The sequence below is a fragment of the Protomyctophum parallelum genome, assembly GCF_964188405.1.
Source record: "Protomyctophum parallelum genome assembly, chromosome: 19".
Taxonomy (NCBI): Eukaryota; Metazoa; Chordata; class Actinopteri; order Myctophiformes; family Myctophidae; genus Protomyctophum; species Protomyctophum parallelum.
In genome coordinates, this window is record NC_139717.1 from 37,988,301 (window position 1) to 38,005,575 (window position 17,275).

The 17,275-nt window shown below is 43.2% G+C and overlaps 1 protein-coding gene across 5 annotated transcripts in view; it reads left to right on the forward strand.

Annotated features, from left to right (window-relative positions):
* Positions 1 to 325: 325 nt before the first annotated feature.
* LOC310876298 (uncharacterized protein) overlaps positions 326 to 17,275 on the forward strand; it is a 33,478-nt gene continuing 16,528 nt past the window's right edge. Inside the window, exons 1-11 of one of the 5 annotated variants that reach the window (XM_083789807.1) lie at positions 326 to 559; positions 2,300 to 2,368; positions 2,814 to 4,237; positions 4,876 to 8,428; positions 8,781 to 9,101; positions 9,351 to 9,389; positions 10,193 to 10,311; positions 11,742 to 11,886; positions 13,922 to 14,061; positions 15,490 to 15,616; positions 16,744 to 16,779. In XM_083789807.1, the coding sequence (XP_083645933.1) occupies positions 2,324 to 2,368; positions 2,814 to 4,237; positions 4,876 to 8,428; positions 8,781 to 9,101; positions 9,351 to 9,389; positions 10,193 to 10,311; positions 11,742 to 11,886; positions 13,922 to 14,061; positions 15,490 to 15,616; positions 16,744 to 16,779 (5,949 nt within the window). In that variant the 5' untranslated portion in view covers positions 326 to 559; positions 2,300 to 2,323. Of the gene's footprint in view, positions 560 to 1,968; positions 2,369 to 2,813; positions 4,238 to 4,875; positions 8,429 to 8,780; positions 9,102 to 9,350; positions 9,390 to 10,192; positions 10,312 to 11,741; positions 11,887 to 13,921; positions 14,062 to 15,489; positions 15,617 to 16,743; positions 16,780 to 17,275 lie in introns of those variants that run through there. The other 4 variants (XM_083789806.1, XM_083789809.1, XM_083789805.1 and 1 more) reach the window with 4 other exon arrangements.

Sequence of the window (17,275 nt, forward strand, 5' to 3'; positions counted from 1 at the left end):
AACAGTGGGGCACACATAGAATGACACATTTGTCAGAATAAATATAGCCAAATTCATAAAACTGTAGGCTGCTGTGTGAGTGAGTGTGTGTGGGTGTGTGTGTGGGTGGGGGGGGGGGGGGGGGGGCGTGTCAAAAATAGAGTGAGTCTCATAGTTTTCTCTCTCCCATTTAATAGTTTATTTTATGTAAACAGCTTGTTGCACAATAACCGCCCGCTGAGTCACCACCAGGCAGCCATGGGTGTGCTACCTGGTCCGGCCAGATTCCTTCCACCTGTAGCCTACACCAGCCCCAATCGTGCGATGATTGCCATTGCTTCAAAATTTACTTAAAAAATGCTCTCTCTCATTGAAGTGAATCTACAATAAATATTCATTACCACCACCACCACCACCAGACACAGGTCTACTCTACTTACCACCACCAGAGAGAGGCGGAGGCAGTGGCACTGCTCGAGGCCAGGAGGGGGTTTCAACTTCAAGTCGCTTTTTGTAGCGTGTTGCAACTTGCTGGACAAGGTTCTATAGGGGAAAGGATTACATTAGCCGCCTAATCATGGTAAGATACCCTTCTCTTGTGTTAACCTGTTTTGCATAGCCTATTATGTAGGCCTAGTCGCTGATAGGCTAGAAAGATCATTTAATTACGGTAGTTAGTTTACTCAGGCTTGGGTTATTTTGCCTATTAAGGGTGCATACTCTATGATTAAGGGGCACTGTTCATAGTTCATAGGGGCACTGGTTCAATAGCCTAGTATTGTCCTACTTTTTTCCAATGACTAAAAGGGTCCATTGAATTACCGGTAGCTAAATCAGGAAAATACTACAGTAGCCAAATAAGCTCGTTTCAAATGAAAGCACAACACAAAAACTGTTACTGTGGATCATAGATTATATATCTATGCTGTGGACGACACACTGGTAAAGCATTACATTGTTTACAACAGGGTCCAGTCCAGTGGTCCACCATTTTCAATTCATCAACTGGTAGCACAGCGATGAGCTAATTAAAACACAAAGCTTTACTTTAAAAGGTTTGCGCTCTAAATTGACTTTCTGAAAGAGAAAAACAATTAAGTCGTCTTTCTTGGCCTACCCAGCATTTTAGCTTTATTACTCTGAGCTCAGCTCAAACTGTTTTTTATCTGAAACGAAGAAACGAATCGCCACCCTAACCCGAATCCAGGGGCATTTGATTAAAGGGTTAATAATAAGTTCCTCGACGCTGCATGGAAAATGTGACTTGAGCGGCCCGCCAAATGAAAGAAAGAACGTTGAATGTAACCAAGCGGGCCAGACAGTGTCTTCTGTCTGCAGCAGTTTACAGTACGAAAATTACAATGTCCATGCGTCATTTCCAGTGTTGCCAGATATTGCGACAGAAATAAGCAACCAGGTCTATGAAAACAAGCCCAACAGAAGCCACTCCGTCTCCATGACACGGTGACAGACGACATGAGCGCTTTAAATTAAGCTATTTCAAAACAGCCGATCTACAAGCTCACAATGCGTCTTGTAGATCTGCTATTTTCCAAATTATATATATATATATATATATATATATATATATATATATATATATATATATATATATATATATTATATATATATGAATGAGAGAGGTATTACCGTATTAGGCAGCCGCATTATATAGGGGGAAAACATTTGAACAAAAATTTGGACTAGTATGGTGGCCCCTGTTGAACCACTGGTTTAAACACTAGGAAACAAGCCCAAAAATACGCAAACCCGTCCCAAACAACCAAAAAATGGGCTATTTACAAGCAGAAAGACATTGTGGACATGGCAACGGCAATGGTCATTTCCATTGGAAAAGTTTTGCTGGGACGAGCATAATGTGCTACCACCACCACTAGGCTGCGTGTGCGCACCGTTCCGAAATGCAGAACTTAACCAGACAGCGCACATACCTTCTATTCCAGTCAACCGCACGCATGCTGTTCTGTATAACTGATCTGCACTCGAGTCTGACTTGACACATTAGTGAAGTTTATCCGTTAGGCATGCATGCATCTTATCTGCATTCTATTGAGCAGAATGAGTGCACTATAAGTACGGGACTTTTGTCAATTTATATGCTGGAGAAGACAAAAAACTTTTCTTCCATAGTCTAATTGAGGGTGAGTTTGTTCTTTTACTTACAGATTAATATTTTCGGGTCTTTCACGTCTTTCAAGGCAGAACAACTTTTTTTTGCCATTTATTTTTCCTTTTCCCCCTTTTTTCTTTTCTTTTTTACGCAAGAGGAATGATTATGTTTTTGCTCTATGGTCTGTAGGTGTTTTTGTCTTAAACCAAAAACATGTTCACCTACATACAGAGTCTGAATGATATGGTATTTCCTACGGTAAGCATTCCTGCTGCACGCTTTTGTTCATGCCGAGACTCGAGAGATGCACGGCTATATGCTAAATGAAAATGAGCCTGTACATAAAACATATGCTGTATTTTCAGTAGGCCTATCTATAATCCATGGATCATTGTGCACCATCTGTGCACAAAGTTTGATAAAGTTTGATCTGTGACATACTGTATACCATATAGTACGTATACTGTCTACCATTTAACCCCTGTGCTTCAATCAGCTCAGTTGAAGTGTGCGTATAATACAATTTAAACCTATGCATGCTTAATAAGGGCTGGTTTGTACTATAGGCATCATTTTGTATGACCATGTTGCTTGCCAAAAATAACAGATTGAAATGTGACACATTGCAACACAGTTATACACCAAAATACACATTTCTCAAGTTGAGATATTTATATTGAGTTAATTCACTTTCTGTCTTCAGGCCCAGAGCCCAGAGGAGCCACCGAGTCCTGGAGTCTTGGGACGTATTGGGAGCTGGTTTTCCCCTTGGCGAGGAAGGGGTCCCCAGAGCCCTACTAGCGAGGATGACTCTCCAGCCAACGAGCAGAGTCCCAGGTCAGAGGGAGAAAATAACGAGGAGAACCAGGAGCATGTGAGAGGCCCCCAGGCAGGGGAACAACAGGAGGAGGAGGGACAAAGTTCCAAGCCCCAACAGCTCCGCAGTCTCTCCAAGGATAATTTCTCTGGCGAAGGGCAGGACGCCACGCAGTCTGCCCACAGAGACGGCCCACCCGAGGACAGCACAGAGCCAACAGAAGCAAGTCTCTCAGAGGAGGAGTTTGTGGAAGCTGTAGAGGAGAGAACAGGGCAGGACGGGGAGAAGGTGGATAGCAGCAGCAACGGTCTTTCAGCGAGCTGGAGTCCCGCCTCTGGGAGGAATGCAAGTCATCTGACTTCCTCTTCTGAGCGGAGAGAGGCATGGCACTCTGACCAGGCCCACACCCAACTCCAGGCTCACGGTCAGGTTCACTCCCCGACAGGCAGGAGGATCCAGGTGTACCTGGAGGAGACCAGTGTGACTCACGGCGGGGATGATACATGCTCTGTACAGGAGGTCAAGAAGAGCATCCAAGTTATCTCCAAATCAAAATCATCGGAGGGTGTTGATTCACCAAAGGTCGTCCTGCAAGAGGGGTTTCAGCAGAAAAGGACAGTTCTGCGGTTCGGTGCACAAACTCATTACAGTGCCCTTGCGGGAGTGTCACTGAAACCGCGCATAGACACAGTGTCGGGACCTGAACCTGAGGAGACAGACGCTGACAGCATGGGGCGTAAAAATGCAGGGAGCCGGAATAAATCCCGGAAGAACATCCAGGGAAATAGCGGGAGCAGGCACCCGGAGAGCACGCCTTCTAAGGCCCAAATGGCCCCCGGCGTCTCGCCTACATCAGATAACCTATTGGCTGGTCCCCAGGCTGCAAAGGCAGAGGCTTGCGCAAACTCCTCCTCCATACAGGAATCCAGCTCTCAGGCCTCACCTGAAAGAGGGAGACACAAGCCTGCCTCCCACGCTGGTAGGAAGGACACACCTATGGGCATGCCACAGGAAGACTTTCAGGACTCAACCTTTGTAGCCACTGTGGCTTGTGTGGTTGATGACCAGGAGGACATGGATTATGCTGCCTACAAAGTGGAGAGGAAGACGGAGACTTCAGAGTCCAAACGCAGGAGTATGAAGGTTTCTCGGAGTGAGGTGAAGATTTTTCCAAAGAACTTCCTGGTGAATACTGAATCCACAGGTCCTCCAACAGACATGCATGAGGACCCCAATCAGCATTTTCAGTCAAGACTAGAGAATACCAAAGAAGAAGCCTCTGAGAAGACCAAACCTGACCCATACACAAGGTATGTATTTGTTTTACCCTCGAAGGTGTCTGCTTTGATTCATGAAGATAATAGCCCGACTGTCGTTTGTTTCTGAATGAAACAATGAATAGTCACCTTTATATCAACTGCTATGCAGTCAGCTATTTTAACCCATTCTGACCTGAGATCAGATTCTAAAAATGAATTCGTTCTTCGATTTTTCAAAAATAGCAGACCTACAAGATCGTATCGTGCCACTCGGTGGCGCGATATGAGCTTGTAGATCTGCTATTTTTCAATAGCTAAAGCATAACATGATGCTAACACCAAAATGGGTGCCCGTTCAGAATGGGTTAATGAACAAATGCACCATTTTACAATTAGAAAAATTGATTGATTACAAATGATCAAGTATCAAGTTGCTATGCTGGTATCTAAGGTTTTGGAAAAACCCAGTGGTATGACATATTGAGGAAGAACTGAGTGAGTCATAATGTAAACATAGCAACCCTTTTGTTTATGAATGCACTAAAATAAAGCTCATGACTCATGACACATTGAAAGAATGTGTCAATTCAGACTTTAGCTTAAAAGTTTACTTTTAAATAATAATGTGCTATTGTTGGTTATAAACATTTGTCATTGCATTAAAACATTTGATCTCCTCACATATTCAGACCACAGGACCTGAAGAAAATCGATGAAGAATCAAAGCCAGCCATTGGAAGGATTGCTGATAAGATAAGTCTTTTTGAGCATCAGGCCTTGGGGCGTGCAAGGAAGGCCACCCAAAGCCCCAGGAGTGCAGATGTGTCCCCAGCCCGGAAAGTCACCAACAAGCTGAAGGGAGATGTCACCAGAGAAATGGGGTGGCCGGATCACAGGTCAAAATCAGCTGAACGTGATGGCAATGCCAGGTCCAGCTCCGCTCCACCTACAGAGAGACTGAAGTCAGTAAAAGAGCGTGCAAGGGATTTTTCTGAGGCATGCACAGAAAAATCTGAGGACAAAACAGCACATCAAAAGCAAGCAATGAAAAGAATGCCCCCAAAATCCTCCAGTTCTGTCACAACAGCAGGGTCAGAGTTATCAAAACGGGATGTTCAGGGTAAACCTGCTAGTAAAGACAAAACACCAACTATAGATATGTTAAAGACATGCTCTAAACCAGCAGGACCAGATGCCACTACAGTAGATAACATTCCTATTGCTAAACAACACCAAGCTGTTTCCAAAACAAAAGTGGCCTCAAAAACCGAGTTACCTATAAAACCTGATGAAACAGATAGTCAATGCAAACAGCCAGAGATTAGCGCACAATCCAAAGCTCCAAACAAGACAGGCTCCCGCTCTAAGAGAAGGAAAAGTAAAGAGCCAACCAGCCCCATCAGTCAAAATAATGACATCAAACCAGACAGCTCAGTCTTTATGCTGGAGAAATCTGGTGGCACCGAGGAGCCTGCCTCACTCACAGTACAGCCTGTAGAGACAGTAGCATTACCCTCAGACAAATCCTTAGACAGTAAATCAAATGTGGAGAAACAGTTACCCACTGAAACCAGCCAGCAAGCATGTATTAAAGCTCTAGATGTGTCAGACAAACAGAGAAATGTGTTGTGTAAAAAAGACAACATTGACAAACCAGCACAGGAGAAGGGGGTATTGACAAAACCCCCTGTTAACAAAGATGCCAGACAGGATACTGCTGTGTGCAGCAGTGGAACAAAGGAGCCTATTGATGGCAATCTGAATATTTTACCTCAAAAGAGGGAGAGAGCTGTGGAGCAGAGGGTCTCTGTTGTTGAAGAGAGGGAAAATGTTTCCAAGGAGAACAGTGGAACATCAGCCCCCTCCCCCTTGCCTCTGGTACAGCCTCTTATTGAAGAGTCAGGTGCACCTGCTGAATTAAATAACCAGCAGCCAATAAGGCAGCCTGAAAGTAAAACAAAAGTGAAGGTAAATCAGTCAGACAAAACAGACATAAAGCAAGCGGCACAACCAGGAAGCAAAGGCACAACATTACGAAATAAGAATGCAAATAAAGACATTCAGAATGCATCACAATCGGTAAAGAATGACACGGCAAACACAAACCAGCCTAAAAGCAAAGACATACAGAAAACATTGAAACCGATTAAGAATGAGACAGGAAAAACACTGGAGGCTGAGAAGAATGAACGTGGCCAACATTCTATGAGTTTGGATAAAAATATGATTCATGGCACGGCCTCAGACAGTAGACCGGACACCCTGGAGAGAGAGAGTAGCCAGGCTGATATGAAGGGAAAAGAAGCAACAAAGCTTATTAAAGATATATCAAAGCCTGCACCCAATCAACCAGAGAAAGTTGTACAAAGTTTGGGGAAAATTATCGGATTGTTAGACTTCACTTCTCAGACAAAGCCCAGCAGTCGGGTAGCTACAACACAACTCGATAACACAAATGCTAATGGCTCCCAGACAAATTACACTGCAAGCGTGACAGGCAGTGATAAAGGGCTTGTCAAACAACCTCTTAATGAAGGGGCAGCTATAAAAGCTACAACAGGCCCTGGAACTGAAACTCTGCCAGTAGTGGTCACGGGGGAACCACAGCCTAAGCCTGTGTCTGTGGCAAAAACAAAGCAATCTAATGATGACTCACATACGCATGGAACTTGTGATGCTACGCAGGAAATCTCCCACTCTAAGCCTGTTGAAGCATCTATGGCGGTCGAAGGGGGCAGTGTAAAAACAGCAAATAAAGATATGTCACTGAACTCTCCCAATGATGTCCAAACACACCAAATGGAGTGGAAAGAAGCACCAGTTGCATCAGAAAAGCAAGGATGTCTTCCCTCATCTACGAGCAGTGAGGGAGTACATGTTGTGAATAAAAGTTCAATTATAAATACCTTGTCCCCAGAAGTCAAATGTTCAGGGGATTTAATGAAAGCTACTGCTATCCACCAACAGCATGAGATGTCAAAAGGGGCACAGAAAAGTAACACAGACAAAGAGGACATGACAGAGAGGCCACAGTACTCAGCCTCTGTTGCTACCACCACCACCACCACCACCACAATTACGGTGGAGACAAAGACAAATGATAACAAATCTGCTATTCTGGCAAATGAACTTTCACCCATTGTAAATGGTGACATCCACCCCTTCCCACAAGGCAACAAAGTTAATGATAAGCCTGGGTCACTCCTGTGCTCAGCTGCAACTCTCAAAGCCACTTCAACTGAGACCACAAAACTGAGCTCAGACTCTGCCCAGCGTCCTTCCCGGGATAAGCTACTTTCATCACGAAGGCTAAGTGGAGGTGATTCCTCATCTCAACGAGATGCCCCCTCCAGCTGGCTAGATGTGGACTTTCCAAAACAGAAGTTCCGGTTATCTGAGCCCAAACTGAGTTCTTCTGTCAGTGAGAGTGACCTTCTGGACGCATCAGGTGACCTCGACGATGACGAGTTCATAGAGAAAATCAAGAAACTGTGTTCTCCCTTCTCCCTGCCGCCTCGTAAACACAGCCACCTACGCCCCCCCCAGCCCTCCTTTGCCCTGCCAGCCATCAAGGAGGATCGCTTTGAAAAAACCTTTGACCCTGACGAATTCAAATTTGGCTTGAGGAAGAAGAAGGAATACAGCTTGGACGCGGCCTCCAGCTTTTTGAGCGAGCTCCATAGCAAAAGCACAAAAGCTGGCCTGAAGCCAGCCAGAGTCAGCGTAGCGGACAGGAGCATGCTGCTTAACAGCCTGGACCATCGCTCTAGGTCTAGGCTGCGGGAGATGACCACAGAAGAGGGGGAGGAGGTGGAAGAGGAGAAAAAAGAAGAGGAGAAAAAAGAAGAGTCGGCAGAGGTGAAGGTGAAGTCTCGCTTGGACGGGAGCTGCATCTTCAGTAGCCTCCGGACTGCCACCTCCAGGGGGAAGAGGAATGAGGTTCATGCCCAGGCAAACACTGAAGACGTGTCACCTACCGAAGCCCCCCAGCCTAGACTTCCAGCAGTGCCCGAACCACTGCTGCCTAGTCCTACACATGTAGCCCCGTTCCACGAGATGCTCGCCAGCCAGAACCCTGCCCTGGTTGATGGTGAGGCAGCCCGGTCTGTGGTCAGTGACTCAGGCCCTCCATTTCCTTCCTTTAACGACATCAAGCTGCCGGACTATTTAGAGAAATACCTCCCCCGAGAGCCAGCGAAATCAGAGCAGAGCACTGAAAAGCAGAAACAGCTCAACACAGAGGTCAGTTTAGCCACGTATTGCTCTTGCACATACTGTACATTGTTTTTTTTAAATAACTAGCTAGTAGCTAGCTACATACCACTTTGGAATTTACATCCATTTTTAAGGTAACTGCGATAAAATATACTTCAAGTGTAACATGTTAGCACGATTAGCAAGGGTATCAATCATGCTAACATACAAGAATGTACATGCATTGTCTGTAGCAACAGAGGAATTCCTCATAGAGGCATTCCTTATAGAGGCACCTTTCTCTGTTGTAAAATGTTACTACTGTACAACCCGGTAAATCAACTGCATGTTGGGAGTAGAGCGGCCAAAGAAATTGCTTATTTGATTGTTTCCTGTTTAGATTGTTGGAGGGATGGCGTCGTCGGTCACTGGCGGCAGAGCAGACAAGGACATTAAGCCTTGTCTTCCATTGCCTGACGTAGCACCTCCAAGCTTACTTGGTATGGGAGCAGACCAGAAAGTGAAGACGGGTCTTCGATTGCCTGATGGAGCAACTTCAAGCTTTGGTATTGGAGCAGACAAGAAAGTGAAATCAGGTCTTCTAGTGTCGGATGGAGCACTTCCAAGAATGCCTGCGGTTCCTCTACCCACCCACTCTACACTGCCTGGACTCAAACAGCATTTGGTGGAACCACAGAGGGAGAGGATGCATAAAAATTATGTATGTGTGCCAGACGTGTGTGTGTGTGTGTGTGTGTGTGTGTGTGTGTGTGTGTGTTTGTGTGTGTGTGAAACTGTGTTTTGGCAGACTTTATTTAGCAGGATTTATTTTGTCACTAGAATATTAATCATAACCAAATGTAAATGTCAAACACAAAGATAGTGAACTGCTACTCTAGCAGTTCAAGAATGCTTCTCATGCTTAGCATTATTCAGTGGTATAATAATGTGTGTGTTTTTTGCATTTCAGATAAGAGCTGTCAAAGGACTTCACAGGCGCCCCGGAAAGGTAATCACATCTCTGCCCTCACAGATAATAAAGCAAGCAATGAAAGAGGAATTTTAATGTAGAACGTATTGTTCTTCTACAACATCTATTTTATATATTTTCTTCTAGGTGTAAACGGAGTATACAAGAAATAGAACTGTACTGATGCTCAGCTGTTTATGATTAAGATGGCAGGCACTCCAGTGCAGTGATACGTTGCTGCATTGTACTGTCACGACCGTGAAACTTTACATGACGATTCATTGCCAAAATAGGCCATATTTAATCATTTTATACTCACAATTTGTAAAACATAAAATGGTGGAAATAGCTGACTTACAACCTCACAAAGTGTCCCATTGTGTGTATGTCGTGAGCTTGTAGATTGGCTATTTCCACAATATTTGAAAATGTGTGAACATTTTTCCACATGGGAACAATTATGACGATTATGCAATATAATTGCGATTACCTCAAATAATTAGCTGATTATGTAATTATGACAGGCCTAGTTGTTTGTGAAGAATGCTCTAATCATAATTCACATTAAAAAAAAAGTTGTTACTGACATTCAGGCTTTTCCCCCCCACTGTTTTCACTATAATAATAATTACAAACAGGGGAAAAGGAAGAACCATGACACTGGATTAGACAATACTACTCCGTTCTACTTTTTCTTAAATTCATGCATACAGTGTTACAAGTAAAATGCTCTGGGGGCCAATGGCTGGTCCTCAAGACAGCCAATTAAATCATGTATCTTCTCATTGGAATTCGTCACAGCACTCAAGCAAGTTAATTATTGCCTCCATATCTCCATGCAGGTGGTGTTGTTTGAGAAAGCTCCGTTTGAAGGCCAGTACTATGAGGTCTTCAGGGACCTGGAAGATGCAACCTCTCTCCACTTCTCCCACCTTATCTCTGTGAAGGTCGTCAGAGGATGGTGAGTGTCATGGTCCACCACCCCCTGTTACAGTCGCCATTATGATAAAAGCCTTATAATCAGGGGTGCACATAACATAAGGATTCTGTATGCAAGTTGTTTTTGTTTATTCTTTGATGTTACCTTTTGAAGTAAAATGTGATGTGATGTAGTATTTTTTGTTACAGAGGTTCAACACTTTTGTTTTAAATGTGTTCTAAATACATTGGATTGGATGTGTCGTTTTAGGATAGGCATTATAAGCTGTATAGCTTCAGCCTACACAAGTTGCAAACTGCATGTGGTATTGCATTGTGGTATTTGAGTATCTACTTCCTTTATATATATATATATATATATATATATATATATATATTGTATTTTTGTTAACTTATTGAGGGGTGCTAGCCCTTCCTATGTCCAGCTAGGAGGGTCTGTGTAAACACAAACATTGACGACAAAAGTGACGACGCAAATTGTGATTGGCCACTATGGCCAGAATGAGATGATGTTTGATGATGATAATAGAGCCCCCTCACATGGGTGTGATTTTGTTATTACTGAATGGGCCCCCCCCCCCCCTACTCTACTCTACCACAACGTTACTTTAGCCAGCATCATGAGATAGATTGCACATGAATACTGCAGCCGTAGCCTACTGAGGCACTCCATCACAGTTAAAATGAATTACTCACCTAATAGGGCGGAGGTTCCAAACTTCCAAAGTGTGCACATTGTTTAAGTGCATTGTACATTGTTGTAAATATATTAACTTTTAATTTCCACGTGGGTTCTTGTTTACTTGGTTAGTCTAACCCTAACGGCTTGTCATGGCAGCTTGGTTACAACTGAAACGACTTCCTTCTTCCTCTTCAAAATAAGAGCCATTGTATTTTGGTTCCCCATTCAGTAATAACAAAATCACACCCATGTGAGGGGGCTCTATTATCATCATCAAACATCATCTCATTCTGGCCATAGTGGCCAATCACAATTTGCGTCGTCACTTTTGTCGTCAATGTTTGTGTTTACACACTTTTGTCTTCAATGTTTGTGTTTACACAGACCCTCATAGCTGGACATAGGAAGGGCTAGCACCCCTCAATAAGTTAACAAAAATACAATATATATATATATATATATATACACTCAAATACCACAATGCAATACCACATGCAGTTTGCGACACATCCAATCCAATGTATTTAGAACACATTTAAAACAAAAGTGTTGAACCTCTGTAACAAAAAATACTACATCACATCACACTTTACTTCAAAAGGTAACATCAAAGAATAAACAAAAACAACTTGCATACAGAATCCTTATGTCCTTCTGTGCCTACTGCGTTGTTCAGTACATTATTGTTTGTGTTCTACATGTTTTCAGTTTAAGTTCCTCATTTGATGTTTTTCATGTGATTCATTGGCCTGTCTGTCTCTCCATTGTAGCTGGGTGTTATATGAGAAACCTGGCTTCCAGGGCCGGTCTATTGCCCTGGAGGAGGGTTGTATAGAACTGGCAAACGCCTGGGCAGAGCCAGGCACAGAGCCACACCCACCCATGGTGATTGGATCTATTCGACTGGCTGTTTGGGTTAGTGTTCTGGTCAAATACTCTTGCCTCCTTTGTCTATATCATCTATATCACCTCCCTTTGGGTTTCAACGTTAGCTAATTGTGTTTCAAGTGTTTGCACTCTGTAAAAAGAAGAACAAATATAAAGACTGTAAAATGTAAATACAATAGATTCCATGTTATGAGGTAGTGTAACGATAAGGGACAATTTAGGATATTTACATACTAGTCCATATCTAGACAACAATATCAGTTTCTTTTTTAAATAGTAAGTAGCCATGGGAACCAACAGTTCCCAAGCCTTGTGGCCCATAGATCTCCTGTTTTCATAGCGTGAGCGGCAGCCTGATGCTCAAGTACACCCCCCCGGACATGATGCTAGTACTTATGTATGTACACCTTGAAGACCTTAACAGGAGGAGCCCTCGTACAAGGTTTCTTTGACTATGCATCCACCTCTTGGTACCACAGCACCTCAAAGGCCCTTAAAACAAGGCTCCAGACCTCCCAAAACAAACTGGTCAGGCTCCTACTTGGCCTCACCCCCCGAACCCACCTCACCCCTGCCCACTTTGACAGGCTGGGATGGCTTAGGGTCGTCGACAGAGTACAGCATCTTGCAATGGGTCTGGTCCACAAGATTCGATACACCACCAAGATACCCATGTACCTGTCTAAATACTTCCTTAATGTAAACGAAGTCCACACCCACAACACCAGAGGGAGTGCAACAAACCATGTACAACCCAGATTCGGCACAAACAAGGGACTAAATTCTTTTCGCTCCTATGCCACCAAAATGTGGAACGCCCTACCAACAGTCATTAAGACATGTGAATCCCTTGACTCCTTCAAAACCGCTCTCAAAGGGCACCTACGGATGGCTGCAATTCGAAACTGGCCTCTGTAAAATCTGAATCCCCCCCCACCCCACTTTCCCTCACTGTATATTGTATCTTTTCCCTTTTTTGCTTCCCATATGATGAATTTAGCTACATAGAAATGTCTATTTGTATGTCTCTAAATGTTTGTATGTCTTTAAATGTTTTGATGAATTGAACAATGTGGACCCTGTTGTAAACAAGTGTAATGCTTAATTGGGTCGTCCACTCACAGTTGACAGTCTTTGTATTGAGTTTGTGCTTAAAATGTACTGTAAATTCTACAAACTGTTAATAAATATTTCAATCAATCAATCAATGTGGCAGGGACTTACCCCCAATGATGGCATTGGCTACCATTTTGTATAGTCTTTGGTATGACTTGGCCAGGATTGAACCCCAATCTTCCAGTCTCAGGGCGACTGAGACTTCTGAAGAGATTACTACAGGTAGCAGAATTGGAGGACGTTGGTAGTTGTGCATACTGTATTTAGTGTGCATAGGTGGTACAACATTTGCTTTAATTAAATTAAATTTGTAATTTTGCTTCACGTAAACATTCTTGTATCTGTTCCTAAGGAGTTTAGAATGAGTTTACCAGGGTTAACCTTTCCCAGGCTTGTCTCATCTCACAAGGGGAAAAGCCTGGTAATGAAATATGTCAGAACGCGGGTTTTATGTCTGGGAATGTCAGCTCTCTCAGATCTGCATCTGTTACTTCCTTGGGCGATACTTCTGGTACTTCCAGTTAGACACTCGTCTAGCAGGTCTCGCCCAGTGTGACCAGTACGAGTATGTCACTCCTGACATCACAAATCAACTGCATAATTATTGAATGTTGGGATGAGGCAAAACCTTTTTGTTTATGAGAATGTCAAATTATAACATAAACACAGTTGTGTTGTTGTTTCCAGCATTTAAAATGATCTGTTGTGTTGCCTTTAGTTTAAATCCTATATAGCCCGGCCTTCTAACTTCTGCTGGCTGAAGCGTGCAGGACTTCTCTTTACCTATAGTACTTGTTCCGACTTGTAGATCTGCTATTTTTTACCAAATGTTTACTCCAGAATAGGTACGCTACGGATCATGTGATTAAGGAATGAATATTGGTTAACTGGGTTATTGGATAATTTGTTCCACGACGGTTAATTGTTTTATCCCTAATTTTTGCAGGATTATAGCATTCCCCATATTGACACATTTACTGAGCCAGAGGGCCACGGCAGAGTGACACCATACCACGATGACACAGTAGAGACCGGCTCATTCGGCGTCCTACAGAACACTGCCTCTATCAAAGTCCACTCAGGAGTGTAAGTGTATCCCATCTTTAAACCAGTGGTTCTCAGGCGTTTCCATGTCAAGGAACCCCAAATTGATTGACGTATTTGGACGTCATTTCAAAAATAATTTGTGCCTGGGAGACCCTCAAAAGATAACAGCACTGCTGTGAGCTAGTTTAGCTGTGAGCACGTTTTGCTGGAGACCCCCTGGGATCCCCCAAAGACCCCTGGGGGTCCCCGGACCCCACAACTAAAATTGAATCATGCAGCCTATGTTTTCGATGAAAATGCTACTTTGGGAGTGAGCTAGAGATTGAATTTGAATTGAAATACAATACCATAAACTACATGGTTGTCACTACTGGTGGGCAAGGGTCACTGGACCCAATCCAGTGAAAGGGATATGGAAAAACATCAGATCGATGCTGTTTTGTTTTTACTATCTTCTTTCTATTTTCTCCCTTCACCTGGCAGCTACTGAGTGTGAGGCGGAGGAAACAGATAACTATTACTGCCTTTTGTAGTGCTGATCCTTTTCTGTGGCCTCAGTTCACTCTTACTCATTTGCCTTCCGCGGAATGTTCCTCCTGCCCCTACATGTTAGACCAGGGAGGGAGAAAGGCCGAAAAAGAGAGAGAGAGAGAGAGAGGCATTGATATAGAGGTAGAGAGAGCAAGAAAGAGGGGGTGAGAGGTGGAGACTGTGGCTCTACCACAGTCTCCACCCCCCCTCTCTTGCTCTCTCAGACAAAGGTGGTTTTGGCAAAGGAGAGCATGTTTTTCCGTGTGAGCAGGAGGTATTCAGGACATTTTGTGCCCTGCCCCTGAAAGAACTTTAATGACAGTAGACCTCTTCTCACAACCCAGTCACGCCTTCTGTTGGTTTACCTTGGCACCTCTGCTAAAAAAGCCACATTTCACAAATTGTTTAAAGGCCTCCTCCATCCCAGAATACATCTTTAGCTCCTCAAGCTAAAAAATGAAAGTCAACTACTCCCAGATGGCCATGCAGAATTCATCAGTACATCCAGGAATAAATCCGCATCAGCACGTCTCCAAGAATGCTTACACTGAGTTACAGTATCTGTGTGATGTCTGCTCAACAGATGTCGTTTTGAGAACCTGGACAGAGTAACTGAACAAACTATTATCGCCTCATTGTTTATGATACTACGTTCGTCATCATAAGTTGTCAGTTTTATATCGGTGGAGCTGGGTGGATTTCTCCTCCTGTAGTTAGTGACGGGTACATGCCTACCGTATGTGAACCTTTGTGCATCATCCTATGTAAAAGACTGCAGCTTGGTCTTTACACAACTAGCATTAGGGATTCAATCCCCACCAGGACCTACCCAATACCATGCTAAAAGTGAACGATACAACTGTAAGGGCTCGGGGGAAACATGAAAGGACATCCAGTACAGTATGTGTGATACCTGCTCTTTCCTCCAACGCACAGATGGCTGGTGTTCAGTGATCCAGGTTATCAAGGCCTGCTGGCGGTGCTGGAGGAGGGCGAGTACCCCTTTCCCGAATCCTGGGGTTTCACCTCACCCTTCATTGGATCTCTTAGACCCCTCAAAATGGTGGGTAGCATTATTTATTAATAACATAAGATAAACCTTCACTAACCCATTCAGATCTGAGGCTAATTCTAAAACCGCTGACCTACTGTAAGTTTTCTGAAAAACCTTATTATAAAATTATAGCAACACCTAAAGTGTTTCAGGTCTAAATCCCAGTGTCATAATGTACGCTACTATGCTCCAGGGGAGAGAGCATTATGATTCTGACGGACTATTGCAAAATCATGTCAATCAGCTGTTTGTAGGGCTCAAGAAATCTAAAGTATTTATGATTTTAATTATGTCATTGTGAAACTGGGTAATTCATTCATTCATTTTATTTCAGCAGCTGTTGCACCTTGCCCTCATCTTTTAGTATAAGAAGAATATTATACAACCCATCTTGCCTTCCATCAGGCTCAGAGACACAATAAAATCAAATCAAATTAGCCATAATCATGAGTCCTTATTATTATTAGGTGCTCAATATATTCTTCCTGTGCTGACCCCCAAAAACACATTCATGAATGTCACGAATCTGCTATTGTGTGGAACAATTTACATTTCAAAAGGACCTCACCATTTCACTTTGGATTTTGTAGACACTAATGATGTAGCCTGGAACTCACCTATGCTTTTTATGGCATAGGCAGCTCCCGGCCGAGGAGAAACGCGGCATGAGACTAATTACTTAGAGCGACGGAGAGAGAGAGGAGTGTGTGTGTGTGTGTGTGTGTGTCAATTTAACAAAGGTGCAGACGATCAGAAATCAGCAGAGAGTGAGCAATGTTTGCGCTACTCTATGCCGAATTGAAGTGGACTCAGACCCAGACTTTTTTTTTCCTCCCTGGAAATAAAAACGTCTGGGTTTCCGAGGCTACTAATGATGTGACACTCCTGTATATAAATGATTTGGTATCAAGGCTTTTCAGAATTATTATTGTTACACAAGGACAGGCGTTAAGGTCAGCAGACAGATAATATTCATAATAACTTTACTCTCACTTCATTACAATCAAGCAACCTTGTTATAACCTTCCTGTGCTGTTCTGCACAGCTATGAGTTATTTTTTATTTATTTATACCTTATACATTTAAATTAGGTGTTAGTAGATGTTGGCTGTTAATAATGTCTGTGTGCCTTCCAGGGTGGTTTGAAAGTGGAGAATCCTGATGAAGTCAAGGTATGTTCCGTGTACATTTCTGAATAAGCTTTAGTGATAAGTACACCACATTTCAACTGCATTTATCACAATGTATTCAAATTGTGAGTTGGGCTGAGAGCAGCTAACTAAATCACTGTTGCTATTGTTATGTTATTATTTCTGAACACTTACAAAATGCTTTGCAAAAAGGGCATAAAAAGGTTATTCATTCTATATTTGTAAATACTATTGTACGTACTACTATTGTTCAGTCAGACAACTCAAGGAGGATGTAATATATATATTTATTGAATAGAAGATAATCAATGCAATATATTTATTATGGTTTGGCGATGTATTGGATCTGCTTTTTAGGTACTCAGGTCAAGCGCATCAGTCCCGACCATAGGGACTCTGAATCCCCCGTACCTAAACAGTAGATCCAAAACGATAGGTGGTAGCTGGGGTGGAGGTGGGTGAGCACTTTGTATACAGCAGCGCACAGTATACAATAAAGCAGCAGCAAGCAAGCAAG